Source organism: Rhinolophus sinicus, linkage group LG15 (genome assembly GCF_036562045.2).
Source record: "Rhinolophus sinicus isolate RSC01 linkage group LG15, ASM3656204v1, whole genome shotgun sequence".
Taxonomy (NCBI): Eukaryota; Metazoa; Chordata; class Mammalia; order Chiroptera; family Rhinolophidae; genus Rhinolophus; species Rhinolophus sinicus.
In genome coordinates this window covers 939,880-960,166 of record NC_133764.1, presented here as the reverse complement: position 1 = coordinate 960,166, position 20,287 = coordinate 939,880, and the positions used below count along the sequence as shown (strand labels likewise).

The 20,287-nt window shown below is 52.0% G+C and overlaps 2 protein-coding genes across 9 annotated transcripts in view; one reads left to right on the top strand and one right to left on the bottom strand.

Moving 5' to 3' along the window:
- TOM1L2 (target of myb1 like 2 membrane trafficking protein) overlaps window positions 1-1,411 on the bottom strand; it is a 109,922-nt gene extending 108,511 nt beyond the window's left edge. For 3 of the 7 annotated variants that reach the window (XR_002139386.2, XM_019753739.2, XM_074320044.1), the window contains exon 1: window positions 1,246-1,411. Coding sequence is in view for 6 of the 7 variants with exons in the window: in XM_019753739.2 (XP_019609298.1) it covers window positions 1,246-1,297 (52 nt within the window). In the remaining variant the exon portion in view is untranslated. The remainder of the gene's footprint in view (window positions 1-1,245) is intronic. The other 4 variants (XM_019753741.2, XM_074320046.1, XM_074320045.1 and 1 more) reach the window with 2 other exon arrangements.
- A 443-nt stretch (window positions 1,412-1,854) lies between these two features.
- DRC3 (dynein regulatory complex subunit 3) overlaps window positions 1,855-20,287 on the top strand; it is a 47,005-nt gene continuing 28,572 nt past the window's right edge. Inside the window, exons 1-5 of one of the 2 annotated variants that reach the window (XM_019753761.2) lie at window positions 1,855-1,957; window positions 2,941-3,040; window positions 6,357-6,521; window positions 9,748-9,864; window positions 12,929-13,095. In XM_019753761.2, the coding sequence (XP_019609320.2) occupies window positions 6,362-6,521; window positions 9,748-9,864; window positions 12,929-13,095 (444 nt within the window). In that variant the 5' untranslated portion in view covers window positions 1,855-1,957; window positions 2,941-3,040; window positions 6,357-6,361. Of the gene's footprint in view, window positions 1,958-2,940; window positions 3,041-5,940; window positions 6,522-9,747; window positions 9,865-12,928; window positions 13,096-20,287 lie in introns of those variants that run through there. The other variant, XM_019753762.2, reaches the window with a different exon arrangement.

Genomic DNA, 20,287 nt, shown 5'->3' with positions numbered 1-20,287 from the left:
TAAGTAGAGCAGATTGTTCTTAAACAAACAAATCATTACTGCCTAAACCAGCCAGGCCCACAGGGACTCCAAAGGTCCCTGCTCATAAAAGACGTTCTACCAGTCCTTCCGCCAACCAGGAGGAACCCAGTTTTAAAAGAAACTGATCAACATTCTGGACTGCTCACTTGGCTAAGCTCCTGCCTTGGGTGAAGAGGCAAGTTGCCATTTCAGTGCGGAAATCCCATATGGTGGCCACTCTGGTGTTCTTCACCGGCCTTGGGCTTTCCTTACCCAAGATGCTGGTCACTTCTGGCTGCCGTTTTCCAGGTGCCCTGGCCCCCTCTGTAGGATTACCAGGTACTGCCGAGTACCCCTTTCTCTGCACTGCCACCAAAAGATTTCAGCTTTCGTGATTTCACACAGCAGAGAAGCCACAGTCAAGAGTAGAGTCTACTACCAGGAATACCAAAACTTTAGAATTCGGAGGAACCTACTTCTTCTAAGTACCTCACCTCCACACACCTCATTTGACAGACAGGGAAAGTGTCAAACCAGAAAGGGCAGTGACTCGCACAAGGTCATAGGGAGAATCACTGGCAAAGCCCCCACTGGAGGCCAGGCTTCCTGATTCCCTGTCCAGCGCTCTGATCATTAAATAACCTGGCCTCCCTTTCCCCCAAGGCAGTGCCGGCGCGCCACCCCCCGCGCCCCCCGCCCCGCCGGGATAATCACCCTCCAGAAGCCCCGCCCCCATCCCAGTCCCGCCCACAGCCCAGCCGAGTTGCAGCTCTAATTAGCAAATCTTCCTGCAGGGAGCCTCCCCGGGGAGGGTGCCCGGTCTGAGGGCTGCTAGTCCTGAAACGGAGGACCAAGGATGGAGGGAGACAGGTCGGGAGGCACTGGTGCTGACGGCTGGCAGCGAGTTGAACAAGGGCGCACGCAGTGGCATTTCCCAGGAGGCGAGACGGTAGCCGACTAGCCAGCCGCCGGCACCACCTCGAAAGAGCCAGGAGGGGTTGGGCCCTGACGGGGAAGGACGCGCGGAGCATCTCCGACTCCAAGTTGGGCCTCCGGGCGCTGCCTGGCAGGACGGCACCGGCTTCGTGAGCAGGCCCAGCCCTTCCGTGGGCAGAGGCCCGACGACAAGGATGCCCAGCCCGCCCGTGAGGTGGCACCGGTGCCCCGCAGAGGCCCGTGGTCTTCACCAGCCCCGTCAGCCGCCGCCGTCGCCCACCCAGACGCCCGCCCTTCGCGTCGCCTTACCGAGGCACTGCCCCACCGGGGTGCTGAACGGGTTCCCCAGGAGGAACTCCATCTTGGGCGGACAACACGGCAGCGGCCCGGGAACCCTGTCAGCCGCCGGGGTCTCCGCTGTCCCCGGTTGCGCTCGCGACCTGACTGACACTCAACCCCCGGCCCCACCCTCAGGAACGCCGAACGCCCGGCCTCTGGCCCCGCCCCCTGTCGCGTCTCTATTGGGCAACGTTTGCCCAATCCACCTCCGATTGGCCCCTACACCTCCCCCAGCGAAGCTCCACCTACTCCACGGCGTCCGATTGGGCGGAGGAGCGAGCTAGGTCGAAGGACTCTCCGTCAGGCGTAGCGGCACCTCCCCTGGCCCGCCTCGGAACGAGAGTCTGTGTATTTTGATTCATCTACATATCGGTCCCTCTAGAATCCCTACTATTATTGGAAAACAGATGAGTCAATCACTCAAACAGGAGGCGGGAGAAAAGGCGGGGCTAGGAAGATCCCCGCCCACAGAAAGTGCTGATTGGAGAAACATTTGTTTTCTCTCCTGCTGGTTGGTAGTAGGAGTATTGGCCCACCCAGAAATGTTGTCACGTGACCCAACTTTCACCCAGGATGTACCTCTTAACTTCCCCTTAGCAACGAGTGGCGGCTCTTGGTTCCCCTAGCAACCGTTCAAAGCGTCTGCTGCGCGGAACCAGCTCGGTAGCCTGCGCTTGAAAAGGTGAGACTCAGGAGCTGAAGCTCTGGGAGGACCAGCAAGGGCAGACAGCGCCCCGACTTAACTCTTTTCTCTGACTTTTCTCCGAGGAGTCCGACCCCGCCCTTCTCATCTGTACAATGAACCCACAGGTCCTCTGCTAGTTACTTTGTAGCCTCGCTAAGACAATCAAAACTCTGGTCCTGGGCTTTCAGGCATGTGGATAAGAAAGAAATGCTAAGGAAGCATTTCTTTAGTGGGCAGGGCCCGAAGAGATTTTTAATGGGTTCCATCCCCCAGGCTTCTGGCCTGATCCCTTTCATAGAAAGAAAGGTACCCGAAAGAAAGGTCCACTGATAACTTCTTCAAGAATTTAATCCTTATATCCGGCTTCTTAACTATCATTAAATTATTTCTCTTATTTTTATTCTTCATCTGGGTCTCGTTTAAAGTGCTTTGGTTGGGAATATGGATACCTGAGTTCCATGTCTGTCTTGTCAGTTGCTTGTTGCATGACTTTAGACAATTTCCTTCCTCTCCTGGGTCTCAGTTTCCCTATCTGGGAAATTAGGGCATTAGGATTCTCCTCTCCAGGATTATGTGGCCTCCAGAGCTGATGCACTTACCGTGTTTCCCCAAAAATGAGACCTAGCCAGACCATCAGCTCTAATGCGTCTTTTGGAGCAAAATTTAATATAAGACCCGATCTTATTTTACTATAAGACCCGGTCTTATATAATATGATATAATATAAGAGCAGATAGAATAGAATAGTATAGAATAGAATAGAATAGAATAGAATAGAACAGAATACTAGGTCTTAAGTTTTGCTCCAAACGACGCATTAGAGCTGATTGTCTGGCTAGATCTTATTTTTGGGGAAACAGGTTAGTACACAGTAAGCACTCAATAAACCACAGGGGCCAATTGGTTTTCTTCCTTGCAATTCATGGCCAGTAGGGGCTATATTGTTCAGATCCAGTTAATTCCAGCTTGTTTACTTCCAGGACAATTCTGGATCTGTTTCTCCGTGAGAAGGCTACTGCATTGACCGTGGTGCGTTCCCTGCCTCCTATCTGTCGTCTTCACCAGCTGAACTGTCATCAGGCAAGTCAACAGGAGCTCAGGCTGGGTGGTAAATTACTGACAAAATCCCCTTCGGGAAGGATTTTCGGACCTTGGCCCTGACCCAGAACATCTGTGAGAAGCACCGTGAGCTGTGACAATGGTCTGTAGTGCCCTGGGTACAGCTGAGGCAGATTGAGGAGATGGCTGTGGAGTCATGCTGTCCTTCTCTGCCATATGCTCGGTGTGTCAACGTGGGCACGGTACCTAACCTTTCTAACTGGATTCCACTGTCTTATCCGAAAGCGGTGGATGACTAGTCCTGCACATACATTAAGTTCCTAGAGAGCCACATCTTACCACCACCCTGGTCAGCTCTCATCTCATGACTCTTGCCATTCTCAGTAGTACCGCCAGAATGAGTTTCTTAAAATTAAAATCTGATCATCACTTCCCTTATTAAGCCCCAGGAGCGTCCCAGGAATCCTAGGATAATAACACAACGTCTGTAGTCCTCTCCAACCTTGCATCACTTTAGCCAAAGTGAAACATGTCTTGTTCTCTCCCACCTCAGGGCCCTCATTGCGCAGTTTGCTCTCCCTTCTTTCCTACTCGCCCTTCAGATCTCAGCCCTGTCGCCCCTGGCCAGGCCAGGCGCCCCTTATGTCATAGTTCCCTACACCTACAAACTTGCCATGGTTTGTAATTAAATACTTGTATGATTATCTGGTTCATGTCTGAAACAGACGTAAGGAGATCTGTCTGCTGTAGTCACAACATGTAGTAGCTATTCATTACGTATGTGGACTAAATAAATGATCTTAAACAAATGTAGGAGGGAGGAATGGTTCATCTTTTATGGATGGGAAATCCAAGACTTAGACAGGTGAGGTGAGTTGCCAAAGGATGCACTTGTGTGCACAACAGCTGTTCCACATTGCAGCGATTGTGGGCTACACTGAAAGCAAGCTTGATCTGCCAGAGGTGCCAGGCCTTGATGATGTGGGAGGGATGAGAAGTCAGTTAACTGAATTTTGAAATAAGAACTAAAAATCACTTCCCAAAATATAGCACCTTTCTCTGAAAAAGCACAAATACTTTGCAGGTACCATCTGCCACATATAGCTCATTAAAATCCCCTAAAGGCAACATGGTGTCAAATTATGGGAAATCTTAGAAAAATTTGTTTCAGAAGAGCGGGGAGATGGAGGCAGAGGACTTGGAACATCCTGGCGGGGGAAGGCGCATGCTGAACCAATCACCCTGAGGAGATGGAGCCATTGTTGACAGGTTGTTGAGAATGGGAAGGTAGAAGGTGCAGATGGAACATGGGGTGGGGTTGTAGGGATCAGGTAGTAGGCTTAGGGCAGGCTGTGCCTCCTCTGGGGGTAGAAGGAAATGTGCATGAGAGATAAGAGCACTGGGACATTTGATCATGCGCAGTTCAGAAATTAAAGATGCATATTTGCATAAGCTGCATTCACGTGGACGGTGGGGGAGGAGGGAGGGAGGCAGCTGGGTAGTGGCAGGCTCTAAGACCAGGTGCTGTCATGCAGGGTCTCTGGTCCCGCTCCCCGCACAAGAACACAGGATATGGTGAGGCCAAAAGGAACACCCACAGAGACATGGATAGGGGAGTCATACCACTATATTCTCGATGGTGGCTGGTCGAGACACAAAAGCAAACATCCGCCTGTACCCCAATAAGAGGTCTTCCTGCACCCCAGTCTCGCTGGTGGCTGGGCGAGATACAGGAAGTAGGATCCACATGATCCGCAATCCACTGTCCGCTTCTCTGCCAACCAACCAACCAACAAGAGTAGCCACAGCAGTTATATTAGTGGCCAATGGCTAACTGGTTACAGCTGATGGCCAACTAGTCATAGCTGATGACCATCCACTACCCGAGCCAGCACCTTTCCACGTGAGGCCGAGAGCCTAGAAACTGCTCTCTGGGACTCTGTCCGCACAGGTGGCAAGATTGTGGTGGACACCATCAGCCTGCCCCCAGGAGTCTCTCCAAGCAGCACTCAGTGGTTAACGGACAGAGTGCAGGGGCTGCCCAGCCTCAAAGACTAGCAGGGCAGAGAGGACAGGAGGTTCAGGGAGGCCTGGATATGGCGGACACGTGCAGACAAAGGTGGAAGGTGAAGCCAGAGGGGAGGGGAGAAGCAAGGGTGGAAAGTAGAAGGGAGGACTGAGTGTCCAGAGGGTTCTGGAGGCAGAATCTGGGAGCTATCTGTAAGCTGACAGGAGAGTGCCTTCCTGTAGGGCCAGCCCTTCTGGATGTTCTCGCTAGGAGGGTTGGTGATGAGAGCGAGGGTGTGCACCCCGGATCCCCAGGGCTGTGGCTCTGTTCAGCCAGGAACAGTGTCCCAGTGCCAGCCTCAGAGTGGTACTGACCAAATCCACAGTTGTCGCCTCTGCCTGCAGTACCTCAGCCAAATCCCTTTGACCGTTAGCAACAGAAACCTGCTGGAGTTAGTTTAAGTAAAGGAGGATTTAATGCAAGAAGTCAGGAAACTCCCAGAAAGGGCCACAGAAACCCTCACAAAGCCTGAACTTAGGGATATTAGGGGCTGAAAACCCAGCAAGAAGAAGGTAGTCTCTGTTTGTATCAGTCTGTCTATCCTTTGGTCTTTTGTTCCTGGATCACCCAGGTTCCCATCTCTGCTTCTCTCTGTCCATCTGCCTCATCCCCCTCTGGCTCTCTCTGCTCAACCACGTGCCTGACCAGCCCCCAGCCCCCAGTTCCTCTCCATCTCAAGCGGCCAGCTCTGATGGGTATTCTCGTCCTGCGGCCCCAAGCTCACATTTCTCAGGGGGAGAACATGAATAACCAACTGGAATTGGTATCCACCTACACACTGAGCAGCTTGTGGGGTGGGTGGGGGGAGGACGGACATGATGCTGGAAGGGAGGCAGCTCCGAGAGAAGCGGATATGTGGCTGGGGCTGCCAAGGCTGGCAGTGGTTGGTGCCAAGAAACCTGAATGAGGGTGGGCACAGAAAGCCAACGGCCCAGTATGGCCATGGCCATAGAGGAGTTGAGTTCCAAAGGCTCAGGAGACCAGTGTGGATACCAGTCCACTTGTGTGGAGTAGGGTCACAGCTATGGTTGTGGGGCAAGGGGTACACTCCCGAGGAATGGCACCAGGCAGGATGGACACTTACGGCCACCGTGGGAGGCCCTGGAGCAGCGTTGGTGCGAAGGTACTGACCCCTAGGAGCAGAGGGCAGCATTTGGCGTGTCCTTCGCGGCCACGGTGCTCCACACCACCTTGAAAGGATGCCCGCCAGCCCCTGTCCTCAGACAAAGGGAGGAGCGGATTGTGGAAGAGGACCGTGTTGTTTTCCAGGGAGGATGAACCGGCTGTGCAACTCACTGGAGCCAAGAGTGATGGACGACGACATGCTCAAGCTGGCTGTCCAGGAGCAGGGCCCGCAGGACGAGGCCGGGCAGCTGGCCAAGCAGGAGGGCATCCTCTTTAAGGACGTCCTTTCCCTGCAGCTGGATTTCCAGAGTGAGTATCCTGGGTAGAGCAGGGCCACCAGGTGGGCCGCTGGCTTTCTTCACGCCACATACCAGCCCCAGGATTCCGTGCAAAGTCCGTATAAAAAGATTAAGTTCTCCCACTCCAAATCTGAGTGAACCACATCGGCCTTGGTGTCCTGGCAGGTGGCACCTAGAAGCTGGTCCCTAGCTGTCAGGAGGGCACTGTGGGGAGGAGGAGGAATGCACTGGGAGAGCAGCTTTGAAGGAGGGACAGGAAATGGGCCATGAGGCAGGGAGGCGCCTCGAGGGGCAGGACAGCCTCGTGGGAAGAGGAGGCTGGGGACCAGATACATCCTCAGGGCCTCGGCGTCCCCATCTGTGAAGTGGGATGGCTGCAGTCACTGTCCCCAGTGCTAGTAAGACAACATGTACACAGTGTCTGGCACACTCCGAAAGGCCAGAGAGGGAAGCCCTCCCCAGCAGAGTGACCTGGTCAGTCTCACTCCGGCCTGTCCTGGGCTCCCGTGCTGGCCTGCCGGGTTGTGCACTCAACAAGGGGTTCTTTCTTGTTGCTGTTGTTGGCAGGTTTGGGTGGGGTTTTTTCCTCTTTTTTAAAAATTAAATTTAGTGGGGTAACAGTGCTTAATAACATTATGTAAATGTCAGGTGCACATCTTTATAACATCTGTGTACTCTGTTGTTTGCTCACCACGCGAAGTCTACTCTCCTTCCATCACCATATGTTTGACCCGCTTCACCCTCCTCATCCTCCCCGAGGCGCTGCCTCAGCCAGCCTGTACCAGACCGAGGACCCAGCAGTGGGCAAGGCCCTGGTCCCCACAGGCATCCCCGGATCACGGCCTCCAGGGCCCATCACACTTCTGCGGGAGCCAGCTGGCCTCCCAGAGCAGTGGGGGCCCCTGAGCCGCAGCCCCCTCTGTGGGGAGAGGTTAAAGGGACTGCAAAATGGCTGTCACCGGAGGGGGCTGTAGGGTTGAGCACCTTCCTTTGCTCACCCTCCCCAACCTAAGGTTCATTCAGCCAGTATTTATCAAGTTTCTGTTATATGGCAGCTGCTATTTTAGGTACTAGGGATTCAACTGAACAACAGACCAAAATACCCTATTGGTCGTTGGTCTTTGTATGCTAAAGTAGCATGTGCTATGGACAAAAATCAAGTAAGGAGAGGAGCAAAAGGGAACTGGGGGTGGGGTGCAGTGTTTTATTGGGTGGTCAGAAAAGGTGACAACTGAGCAATGTCTGGTAGGAGGTGAGGGAAGGAGCCATGTGGAGATCCAGGGAAAGTGTCCAAGGCAGAGAGAATAGCCCATGCGAAGGCCGTGTGTGGACACAGGTCAGAGAGGTCCTGGGGTCAGCTAGCATCGGCCTGCGGGGCTGAGAGGGTGTTGGGCTTGTGCAGTGAGTGAGGTGGGAGCCCTGGGAGGGTCCTGAGCAGAGGAAGGACAGGGCGGGCTCCAGGTTTTCACAGGATCCCACTGGCTGCAGGGGGACAGACTGGCGGGCCCAAGGGCCAGAGCGGGGGTCTAGCGAGACAGCTACTGCTGTGGTCCAGGGAGCAGTGATGGGCTAGGACCAAGGTGGTGGCAGTAGACGAGGATTCCATATCTACGCTGAACATTAAACTGGCTTTTGGGGCAGTCCTGTCATGCTCGTAACTCATTTAGAGCTAACTGCTAAATACATCTTGGTTTTGTTGAGTTGTTTTGGCTTTTCCACATGAACTGCTGATGTGTAGCGAAAAGCCAGCATGCAGGTGTGCCAGGCAGAGCAGCCAGCTTGGCGGGAGCCGCCCAAGGGGGTGGGATCTGCAGGACGTCAGCCACAGCCAGGGGCTGTCAGTCTAAGGCCAGGGCCAGGGAAAATGGCTGGAAAATCCAGCTCAGGATGTGAGGTGGCTGAGATCCCGGGGCTGAACTGGGCTCTGCCCCAGAAGCACAAGGAGGGATGGTCGCTGATGTCATTCTGGGAAGTCTGGCCACAGAGAGCTGGGGAACAGACACCAGTCCCACCTGGCCCTGGGACCCTGGGGGAGGCAGGACCCTGGGTCAGAGAAACGCTGTCCGTTCACCCCATGGATACCAGGCTTGAGGAGGGCAGCGAGGAGAGCTGTGTGCTTCCCTGAGAACCTCACAACCTCAGGGCAAACCCTACCCCTCTGAATGAATATTGAAGCTGCTGCCCCGAATATGTGGTTATTAAGGGCACTTTTTTTTTTTTACCCCTTTCACTTCTGTATTATTTCAGTCTTTTAATGAGTGTATTCTAATTTTACAAGTTTTAGAAATCATTACAAAAGTAAATATAGAAAAAAGGGGCATATAAGCAACAGAGCTATTTGTGGCTTCTAGAAAAAACTGGGGACAAGTATAGGCCTCTAGAATTTGACGTACACAGTACATATTTATAGTTAAGTGTTTTCAGAACTCTTCTGGCTGCCAGTGATAGAAACCAAAGCCTGCCTGGTGTAGGAGCAACGGAACGAGTCGGCTGTGTAACTGTGAAGGTGGTGTTCAGGGACATCAGGGTCAGGTGCTTTGGTGACATGAGAAACCTGACTCTCCTATGGTGTGGGCCATTTATGCCATTCTGCATTCATGGACATTTGGGGTTCCTGCTATCTTTCTGCCCCTCATGTACCTGTAAGGTATTTCTTTGGGCACATATGTAAGTGTCTTTGCACAGATTCCAAGTAGAGAAACTGCAGGGCCAAAGGGCACACACATTAAACATTTAAGTAAACGTAGCTAAATTGCCCTCCAAAATGGCTGAACTAGTTGACTGGCCCTCCCACCAGCAGTGCATAGGGAGGCATTCGCCCCTCAGCCTTGACTCTGTCACATGGCAGAAGGAAGAAGGAGGACCCCTGCCTGCATCCTGTGTCCTGTGCCCAAGTGGTTGTGGCCTCCCAGGCAGCCCTGAGCCTGGCCCTGGAGGCCCGTGCCCTGAGCAGGTCCAGCCCACCTTCACACAGACCCCCACCCACTGACACACCCATGGACCCATTAGGGCCTCTATGGCCCGATCACTACGCACTGTGCACTAGTGGGGCCTCGGAGCTCCTCAATGCTCGGCCCACATCTCCCGGGCGCTCACAGACTCCAGGGCGAGGCAGCGGATTGTGGGACCTTCTGTGTGGTAGCACTGGTCGCCTCAGTCCTCTGATACATTGGTACCCAACTCTAACCCCAAGCCGAGGCTGGAGCCCGCTGAAGCATCTCCTCTGATTGTTCCAGACATCCTCCGCATTGACAACCTCTGGCAGTTTGAGAACTTGAGGAAGCTGCAGCTGGACAATAACATCATTGAGAGGATCGAGGGCCTGGAGAGCCTCACACACCTGGTCTGGCTAGGTAAGGCCCTTCCTGTGTGTGTCCGCCCTCATCAAAGGTGACAGCCTGCCAAGGTAATACTTGCCAAGGTAATTGTCTCCCCAGGCAATAGTCTGCTGCCGGCCCACCATTAGCCCAGGTGCCGCAGAAGCTCTGTCTGCTGGGAGCAAGAATGCCGCTTTCTTTTAAAAGCCCAGGGCCTGTGCTGGGTAGACACAGCAAAGACGTGCCGGGACAGAATATTCTATTCCCACCTGCCAAACTTCCCAGTTGCGGGGAGGTCACAGGAGCAGCCTTGGGTTCCTTCTAGGTACTCTAGACTCAGGTTGGCAGATAACCATGGGCCCTACCAGTCGGCGGGGCTCAGATAAAACCAAAAACAATCATCACAGCTGTTAGTTGTACTTACTACCTGCTAAGCATGGGCCTGTATGCTTTTCATGAGAGCTTTTTAATCCACACAGCTTCCCCATTGTAGAGATGAGCAAACTGGGGTCACAGGCTCCCAGCACAGCTCTGCCTGACTCTGGAGCTGTGGCCCTCACTGCTGAGACCACAAGGGTCCTGATGAGCTGTGTCCACCTGCTGGCCTTCAGAGGCAGCCTCACAACTGGTGGGCACCACAGAGGGGCAGGTGGGCACCTAACAGCGAGAGGGGCCTGGCTGGCGAGCTCTTCATAACTGTCTTGTTTAGCTCTCACAACAACCCTAAAGGACAGGAATCTGTCACTGTCCCAATCTACTGAGGAGGAACTCAGCCTCCAAGAGGCCAAGGCACTTGCCTGAAGCTTCACCACCAGGAAGTGGCAGAGCTGGGGTGCCACCCATGCCTGTCTGAGCCCAAAGTCCACGTTCCCTCCGTCCTGTCAGGCTGCTTCCCCATGAGGAGCAGCCTGGGCACTGGTGTGCCTCTCAGTCTGCAAAGTCCTTTCCCCTACAAGTGTGCTGACAGTGGACAGCCCACAGCGCCACGCAGGCAGGACCGTGCTGCCATTTCACAGAGGCAGCAGCAGAGGCGGACCACAGCCAGGGCTCCTGACTGCTAGGCCCAGGCACCCCCTTCCGGCACCCCCTTCCGGCACCGCAGCACTCAGCCAGCTCAGTCCCGGGCTGGGCAGCACGACAGCCTCACTGGGAGTCATCTGTTTCTCTAGGAGATGAAGGAGGAGGAGAGGGTGCGGGTCAGCCCCGACCCTGAGCCGTGTCCCCCACCCCGAAGGCCTACCAGGCACCGACGTCTGAATGCTGTGCTTTCAGGCCAGAGCTACCAGGTCCCTTGGCTATAAAACAAGTGCCACGGGTCCCCATTAGATGCCCCTGTGATGCCCAGCATTCTGTGGTATCAGGGTGAGAAAGCAGAAGAGGGAAGCTGTGGCCAGCCGTACCCCTCAGTGGCTCAGAAGCCAGCCCGTGTCCAGCCACAGCACTCGTCCAGGGACCTAGCACAGCCGGAAGAGCTGCGTCCCTGGGATGTCGGGGCTCTGATGGTTCAGCACAGCCCCCACCTACATGCACAAGCCCTGCTGGTGACCCGCCACCGTCTGCTGCCCCAGGGCTCAGGATGGGCTGGAGCTGGCAAGTGCTGGCCCTGCAAAGCTGGCCATGCTCACCTCGTCCACTGGCATTCAGGGATGTGTTGTTGGTAGCTTGAAATTGGCCGTGGTGGGAGGAGCCCTTACACCACAGCAATCAGCAAGCCCCGCACATCAGAGCTTCCCTCACCCCACCCCCATTGTTAAACATTCACCTGCATCACACCACTGCTTCCAGTGCATGTAGCCAGGCCTCCACGGGGTAGACGCTGGCTGCACGGTGGGAAAGGAGGTGCCGACCCCAGCGCACTTCCCAGCTCCGCCCATGTACTGACCGATTGTACACGAGTTGTTTCAGCCTCTGCCCCGGTTCCTTTATGTGCTGTGTGATCGTGACCCAGGCCCTTTTGCGTCTTGGTTTCCTCACCCATAAAATACAGGCGGTGACAGCTATGCTGTGAGGATTAGATGAGGTAATGCACTTAGAGGGCCATAGTCTCAGCTGTTGTCAACAGCTGAGCGTCCCATGATATACCAAGGAGGCTGAATTCAGAAGGGTAACTGACTCTCCAAATCACCTTTTTAAAAAATTTTATTGGGTAACAGTGTGCTTTTTCCAGGACCCATCAGCGCCAAGTCCAGTGGCCGTTTTCAGTCTAGTTGCAGGGGTGCAGCTCACCGTCCCATGTGGGAGTCAAACCGGCAACCTTGTTGTTAGGAGCTCGTGCTCTAATAACTGAGCTAACAGGCCGCCCCAAAAATCACCTTTTCAATGTGGTAGCTTGCAGCTATCATGGCCATATTTCCTAGTTCATGGAAAATTCCGTTTGGGTGTCTGGGCCGTTGGAGTTGCAGGACAGGGTTGCAACCCCAGTCCCAACCAAAAACCTGTGAAACTTGGGTTAGAGAGCATCCTGCCGTCTCAGCTGAGGTTGGGCTCGGGCTGGGCGGGGGAAGGGCAGCCGGAGGCAGCTGCGGTGCAGCTGGAAGAACTTGGCTGCCACCTGTCCAGGGAGCAGCCCTGGGTGAGCTGTTGGTACCACCATCGTTAGCTGTGTGCTTTGGGGTAAATCATCTGAGCAAATGGGGAGAGAAGCTGCAAACTGCCACTCAAGGCTGTTGTCTGGGGTGATACACACAAGCACTTGATAAAGTGGTAAACGCTACGCAGACAGGTATCATCACTAAAACACCGTAGGAGAGAGGGAAGGAGACACTCCCTCTTGTCTCCCCCACCCCAAGATACACTGTTTCAGACCTGCCAGTAAGCAGTTCCATCTCAGGACAATGACAGAGCACAGGCGTGAGTACTGGGCCATGTGTCCCTGGCCAGGAAGACGGGTGGCGGGGCTGGAGGGGCAATGAAAGTCTGAGGCCACAGGAAGGAATCCATGCACGGCTTCTAGAAGACCATAAGCTGCCAGACAGTGAGTCAGTTCCCGGCCCGACGACTTGGGGCTGGCTCACAGGGCATAAGTAGCCTTGATGGTTTTGTGGCAGGACACCCCACCCCCTCACCTGTCACCCAGCCCTCGCGGCCCTCTTCCTTCCAGACCTCTCCTTCAACAACATTGAGGCCATCGAGGGGCTGGACGCACTGGTAAACCTGGAGGACCTGAGCCTGTTCAACAACCGTATCTCCAAGATTGACTCTCTGGACGCCCTGGCCAAGCTGCAGGTTCTGTCACTCGGCAACAACCAGATCAGCAACGCGATGAATGTGAGCACAGGGCCCGGCTGAGGGTGCACCGACCCACCCCCCCAGGTCAGGGGGAGCTGGGGTCTGGGGGTCTGTGGCGAGGGGAAATGCAGGCTCAGCCTTCCAGATCGTCCCTTTTTTCTAGAAAAGCTAGAAATCCAGATTATTCTACAAGAGATCTGATAATGTTTAAACAACATGCTTCACCCATGAAAGCCCATCTGCTGGTGCCACTTGGCACCCTGCCTTGGTGGGGTCTCTTTCTTCCTCTGAGCCCCACCCTCAACAAACCTTTGCTAAGCTGGATATGGGGCATTTGGCCTGTGCTCAGTGGGTACAGAGACCAAAGCTACAGCCGCTTTGGGGTGCCCAGCACACACCCACATAATCAAGACACACAAGATGACAAGAAGCCTGGGTCCACCCCCAGGGTGTCAGGGGTGTATGTGTGAGTGGGCAGGGGCCATTGGTCATTTGGAAGGTGGGCTGGCCCCTGCCCACCCCCACAACAGGTTCGCAGCAGCGAGCTGGGGCCATGACCCCAGCGCTGGGCGTGTGGCATCTTTCATGAGGGTCCTGTGTCAGAGGTGACATTACCAGATTTCTCCTGGATTAGAACCGTTGCTAGGACCCGTTTTTCCGACTTGCCAGTCAATCCTGGGAATGGTCCACTACCCTTTCAAGATTCCTTTTCTACTTAGGTCAGTCAGATGGTCTAGGTCCAAATCCCAGCCACACGCCCTAAGGTTTAAACCTTCTGTGCCTCGGTTTCCTCATCTGTAACATGGAGATAATGGCCATAACCTACCTGCCAGGAATCAAGTGAGGTGGTGAGCGTGAGGCAGGCACTGCGTTCAGGCTCAGGCTGGAGTACTTCCTTAACAAAGGGAGGCCTGTGATAGCCGAGATCCTTCCTGAGAGAGCGGCAGAAGAGGTGAGGTGATTTTTGAGTCAGACTCACAGAAAGACGATTGGAATTTTGTCATTGAGCAGAAAGACCAGGCTTCCTGGGAGGAGGGCATGGCTTGAGCAAACCAAGGCCAGGAGATGCGCTCGGGGTGCCTGCCTGGGAATGCACATTCCCTCGAGGAGCTCAAGGTCACTGGAGGAGGTCCAGGGGTGTGTTGCAGGGCAGCGCCCAGGACAGCAGAGGGGAGTTGTGGAGGCTTTGGGGCTTCGGTGTGTTTTGGAAGGAAACTCTGCCACCATGAGGATGGATTTGAGGGGGATTGTGTGAGTGGGGGAAGCAAGGATAGCGCCATCAGAAAGACACAGCATCTCTGAAGCAAGGACTTGGGTGAGGCGGTGTGTTGGTCAGGTGATCTCAGGGAGCTGCAGTGAGCCAGAGGGCAGGAAGAACCAACTTGCAGGTGTGGTGCTGAGATCGCTGCTCTAAGTGATGGGGGTTACCCTCTGCTAGGCCTTCAGGGGTATCCAGAATGCCTCCCCAGAGTGAACACCTGAAGGGGCAGAGCCTGAGGCATTTATTCCCCAGTAGCTGAGGGAAGCCCCAGAGATGAACTCCCGCCTGCCCTTGCTTCTGGGTGGTCCTCAGAGAGCTGAGGCCGGTGCAAGGATGAGATGGGCATTACCAGCAGGAGTCCAGCCCGGCGGCAGCTGAGCCCAGGGCATGCTGAGGGCCCAGCACAAGCAAACGGGGCATTCAGCACCATGATGACCGGTGCTGGGAAGATGGGCAGGCTTATCGCCAGGGCTTCAGGGATGCACATGCCTTCTGCCTCTCGGCTCTGCTGTCCTCAGCATCTCCCGGGCTGCTGCTTTTCATGGTTGTAGTCAAGGCCACGGGCTTCCTCATCCACATCGGGCCGGGCAGACAGCTCAAGAAATCGCCGCCTAACAGAGACACTTCGTTCTGAGCAGAGCCCACACCCTCTCTCAACCAATATCAGAGCTGGGGGATGTCCAGGCGGGATGGCTCAATGGATGGCTGGAGTGGGTCAAGCTCCAGTTCTGACCTGTATTTAAGTCTGTGCAGCGGGGCTGCACCCCAGAGGCCATGTAGTCTTGGTAGTTTGCCACCCACCCCAGGCAGGAGGATGTAAACCAAACCAGTGCCCTTTTCAGGGCTCGAGTCCTGATTACTCAGCCTGCTTCTGCTGTGTGCAGCTGGCCCACAGCACAGCTGCCTCCTGAAGGGTCCGCAGAGTCCAGAGCTGAGTGGAGAGCTGAGATTTAAGCAGCTGCTGACTGTCTGACCTTGACCAGGGACTTAGCGTTCTGGGGGCTCATTTGCCCATCTGTAAAATGAGAAGAGCAGTAGTCTCCCCCAGGTTGCTGTGAGGGCTGAATCAATTAGAGAGTGCTAAGTAGCTCATGCAGGGCATGGCACATAGTAGGTACACAGAAAGTGGTGGGTATTCAGGAATTTCTAGATTAAGGACTACCCCCAAACAGCCATAAATCTTTCTGTTTGAAAACCTCTCTGAGCATTTCCCAGCTGTTCCTGCCTAGGCAGGTCCAGTACCCCCCAGGCCTGACTTGTTATCCCTTGGACATCGGAGACTTCAATGGACTGCAAGCGTTGTCCCTTATGAAGGTCCAGGCCTACCCTTGGAGGTGGCTGCCCACTCCCAGTCCATGCCCCAGCCCCGCTGCGGACACCCCACTCCCTCCCCTGACCTTGGGCACGCTCCCATTCCACCCCTTTAGGGACTGGCAGCAAGAAACTCGATCCCTGTTTCCAGTGGGATGTTGGGGACCAGGTAGCCCATACAGAAGAAAAGCGGGTAAAGCTGGTCCCCAGAGAGACAGAAGAAGGAAGAAGATGCCTGGGAGAAGCCCCAGGGGACTGCTGAGGTGTCTGGGCCTGGATCTCATTGTTTTGGGGGCCTGGCCATGGGCCAGAGATACTGGAGTCCCTGCGTCCTCTTCGCCTAGTCAGGGGCCAGCCTCCTTGGTGCCTTCTCCCAGAGTCCGGACTTAATCAGCGGCAAACCCATCTGTGACTTTAGCTCTTACCTGCACTGTATATCTGACATCTAATTATACACTTTTTTGTTATTTATTTACTTACTAGACTTCTTTTAATACCTGTTTATTGTATTATAAACAAGCAGATGTTTCAGCAGAACTCAGGGCACACAGGGAAGAGCCCCTCTCGCTCCTGGCTCCTTCCAGAGGCCACAGCTGCTTATAAGTTGCATGTATCTTTCCAGGCATCTTGTTTAAACGTTTCACATGATTGTCACATCTGTCTGGCTAACCCTCCAAGTGCCTGCCTTCAGTCATTCCCTCTCCTTCTGAGTCATCAGTTCCCCCTCTGCTGGATCATTCCACTGCTTACGTAGATGTGGCACGATATATTTTTCTAGTCCCCAACAGGTGGACACTTATGTTGTTTCCAGCCTCATGTTGTTAAACAGAAGCTATAATGGATGTCCTTGAACAGGGCTTACTTTAAACCTGGATGAGTCCATGTGGAATTGCTGGGTTAGAGGGCATTGCACACTTTTTATTTTGATGGATCTTGCCACATTTTCATCTATAGAAGTGAAACTATTTACAAACCCGCCAGCAATTATGAGAGGACCTATTTCCTCTCACCTTCCACAACATACTTGGTTATCAGACCATTCTCTCTTTAACAATCTAAAAGACAAAAAGTGAAATTTCACTGGGAGACCTCTTAAAAATTAAATCACATCCTATCTCCTCCCCCCACATACACTTAAAACTGCAATGGCTTCCATTGTCCTTAGAACAAAATCCAAACTCGTGACTGCAGCTTTGACCCACGTCTTACATGAATCCGCCCGACTTTGTTTCCAATCTTGCCTCAAGTCCTGCTCCGACCCCCTCCCCAGCCAAGCTGCAGCCACCCTGCCTGGCTTAATTCCTGGCACATGCCTAGTTCTCTGCTGCTTCAGGGTCTTTGTGCTGTTTTTGCTTTGGGGAATGCACTCTCTGCCCTCAGAGACTTCTGAGTTCCCTAACTGAAAAAGACCTCGCTCTTATTTTTTCTCATGACCAATCTTTATGTTTTTATAGCACTTACCAAAAAAAGTAATGATTTTACTTATTTTTAAAAACATTCTTGTGCCCTACCCCTAGAATGCTCCTGCGATAAGGGCAGGGACCACGTTGGCTTTGTACCCCCTAACTCCCCAAGGCCTAGCATGTGCCTGAGGCCTGGTAGGTGCTTAATAATGTTTGTTAAATGAATACATAAATAACTGAACAATTCCTTCAGAAAAGCATGCTGGGTTTCTTTTCTGTCTTTTGCATAGTAAGACAGTATCTAGGTGCTCAGAAGTTGCTAGGAAAGAAAATACAGGCATACCTCAGAGATATTGCAGGTTTGGTTCCAGACCACTGCAATAAAATAAATATCATAATAAAGCAAGTCACATGAATTTTTTGGTTTCCCAGGGCATATACCGTGTTTCCCCGAAAATAAGATCTAGCTGGACTATCAGCTCTAATGTGTCTTTTGGAGCAAAAATTAATGTAAGACCAGGTCTGATATTATATAAGACCCAGGCTTATATTATATTAAAATAAGACTGGGTCTTATATTACATTTTGCTCCAAAAGACACATTAGAGCCGATGGTCTAGCTATGTCTTATTTTCGGGGAAACACGGTAAAAGTTATGTTTACACTATACTGTAGTCTATTAAGTGTGCAACAGCGTTATGTCTAAAAACAATGTACAGACATTAACTGAAAAATATTCTATTGCAACAAACTCAGATGCAGACAACAAACAGAATGGAAGTTACCAGAGGGGAAGGGGAGGGAGTGGGGGGAGGCTGAAGAGGGTAAAGTGAATCAAATACAAGGCGATGGAAGGAGACTAGACCTCCGGTGGTGAGCACACAATAGACCACACAGATGTTGTATTATAAAGTTGTACACCTGAAATTTGTATAAGGTTATTAACCAATGTTACCCAATACATTTAATTTTAAAAGTTTCACTATAAAAAATACTTTATTGCTAAAAAAATACTAACCATCATCTGAGCCTTCAGTGAGTTGTAACCTTTTTGCTGGTGGAGGCTTTTGCCTCGATGCTGATGGCGGCTGACTGATCCGGGTGGTGGTTGCTGAGGGTTGAGATGGCAATTTCTTAAAATAAGACAACTATGAAGTTTGCTGCATCGATTGACTCTTCCTTTCATGAACAATTTCTCTGTAGCATGTGATGCTATTTGATAGCATTTTACCCACAGCAGAACTTTCAAAATTGGAGTCAATCCTCTCAGACCCTGTAGCTGCTTTATCAACTAAGTTTATGTAATGTTCTAAGACCTTTGTTGTCATTTTAACAATCTTCACAGCGCCTTCACCAGGAGGAGATTCCATCTCAAGAAACCACTTTCTTTGCTTATGCATAAAAGCAACGCCTCATCTGTTACAGTTTCATCATGAGATGCAGCAATTCGGTCACATCTTCAGGCTCCACTTCTAACTCTAGTTCTCTTGCTGTTTCCACCACATCTGCAGTTACTTCCTCCACTGAAGTCTGAACCCCTCAAAGCCATCCCTGAGGGCTGGAAGCAACTTCTTTCGAACTCCTGTTAATGTTGCTATTTTGACCTCTTCCCATGAATCACAAAATATTCGTAATGGCATCTAGAATGGTCAGTCATTTCCAGAGGTTTTCGACTTATCTTGCCCAGATCCATCAGTAGAATCACTATGTATGGACTTATGAAATGTAGCTCTTAAATTATAAGGCTTGAAAGTCGAAATCACTTCTCTATCTGTTGGCTGGATGTTGTGTTAGCATGAAAGTGACATTAATTTCATCATCTCCATCAGACTCTTGGAGTGACCAGGTGCATTGTCAATGAGCCGTAATATTTTGAAAGGAATTTTTTGTTCTGAGCCGTAGGTCTCAACAGTGAGCTTAAAATATTCAGAAAGTCATGTTGTAAACAGATGTGCTGTGATTCAGGCTTTATTGTTCCAGTTATAGAACACAGGCAGAGTAGATTTGGCATAGTTCTTAAAGACCCTAGGATTTTTGGAATGGTGAGTGAGTACTGGCTTCAACTTAAAGTCACCAGCTGCATGAGCCCCTGACAAGAGAACCAGCCTGTCCTTTGAAGCTTTGAAGCCAGGCGTCGACTTCTCTCTGGCTATGGAAGTCCTAGATGGCATCTTCTTCCAATACGAGGCTGTTTCATCTACACTGAGAATCTGCTGTTTGCTGTAACCACCTTCATTGATGGTCTTAGCTCGGTCTCCTGGAGAACTTGCTGCAGCTGCGCCGTCCGCACTTGCTGCTTCACTTGCACTTCTGCGTTATGGAGACGCCTTCTTTCCTTACACCCAGCTTCCAACTTTTCTTCTGCAGCGTCCTCACCTCTCTCAGCCTTCACAGAATTGAAGAGAGTTAGGGCCTTGCTCTGGATTAGGCCTTGGCTTAAGGGAATGTTGTGGCTGCTTCGATCTTCTATCCAGACCAGTAAAACTTTCTCCATATCGGCAATAAGGCCTTTTCACTTTCTTATCATGTGTTCACTGGCGTAGCACTTTTAATTTCCTTCGAGAACTTTTCCTTTGCATTCACAACTGGCTCACTGTTTGGCACAAGAGGCCTAGCTTTCGGCCTGTCTTGGCTTTAATATTCCCTCCTCACTAAGCTTCATCATTTCTAGCTTTGGATTTAAAGTGAGAGACATGTGACTCTTCTTTCACCTGAACACTTAGAGGCCTGTGTCGGGTTATTAACTGGCCTAATTTCAATATTGCTGTGTCTCAGAATAGCGAGGCCCGAGGAGGGGGAGAGGGACTGGCGGGCCGGCCGGCCAGTGGGGCAGTCAGAGCACACACCTCATTTATCAATTAAGTTCACTGTCTCTTATGGGTGTGGTTTGTGGCACCTCAAAGCAATTACAGTAGTAGCATCACTGATCACAGATCACCATACAAATATAATAATAATAATTATAATAATAATGTTTGAAATATTGTAAGAATTACCAAAATGTGATTCAGAGACACAACGTGAGCAAATGCTGTTGAAAAAAATGCCAGTAGACTTCCTCGGTGAAGGGTTGCCACAAACCTTCAATTTGTGAAAAATGCAATATCTGCAAAGCGCAATAAAGCACAGTGCAATAAAATCAGGTATGTTTGTATTAGCTATCTGGTTGACATTTCCCCCATTTTAATAAAAATAGGGTATAAGAAAAATAAACAGTAGTTAGTGAAATATTCCACTAGCTGTTATCCAGTTAATT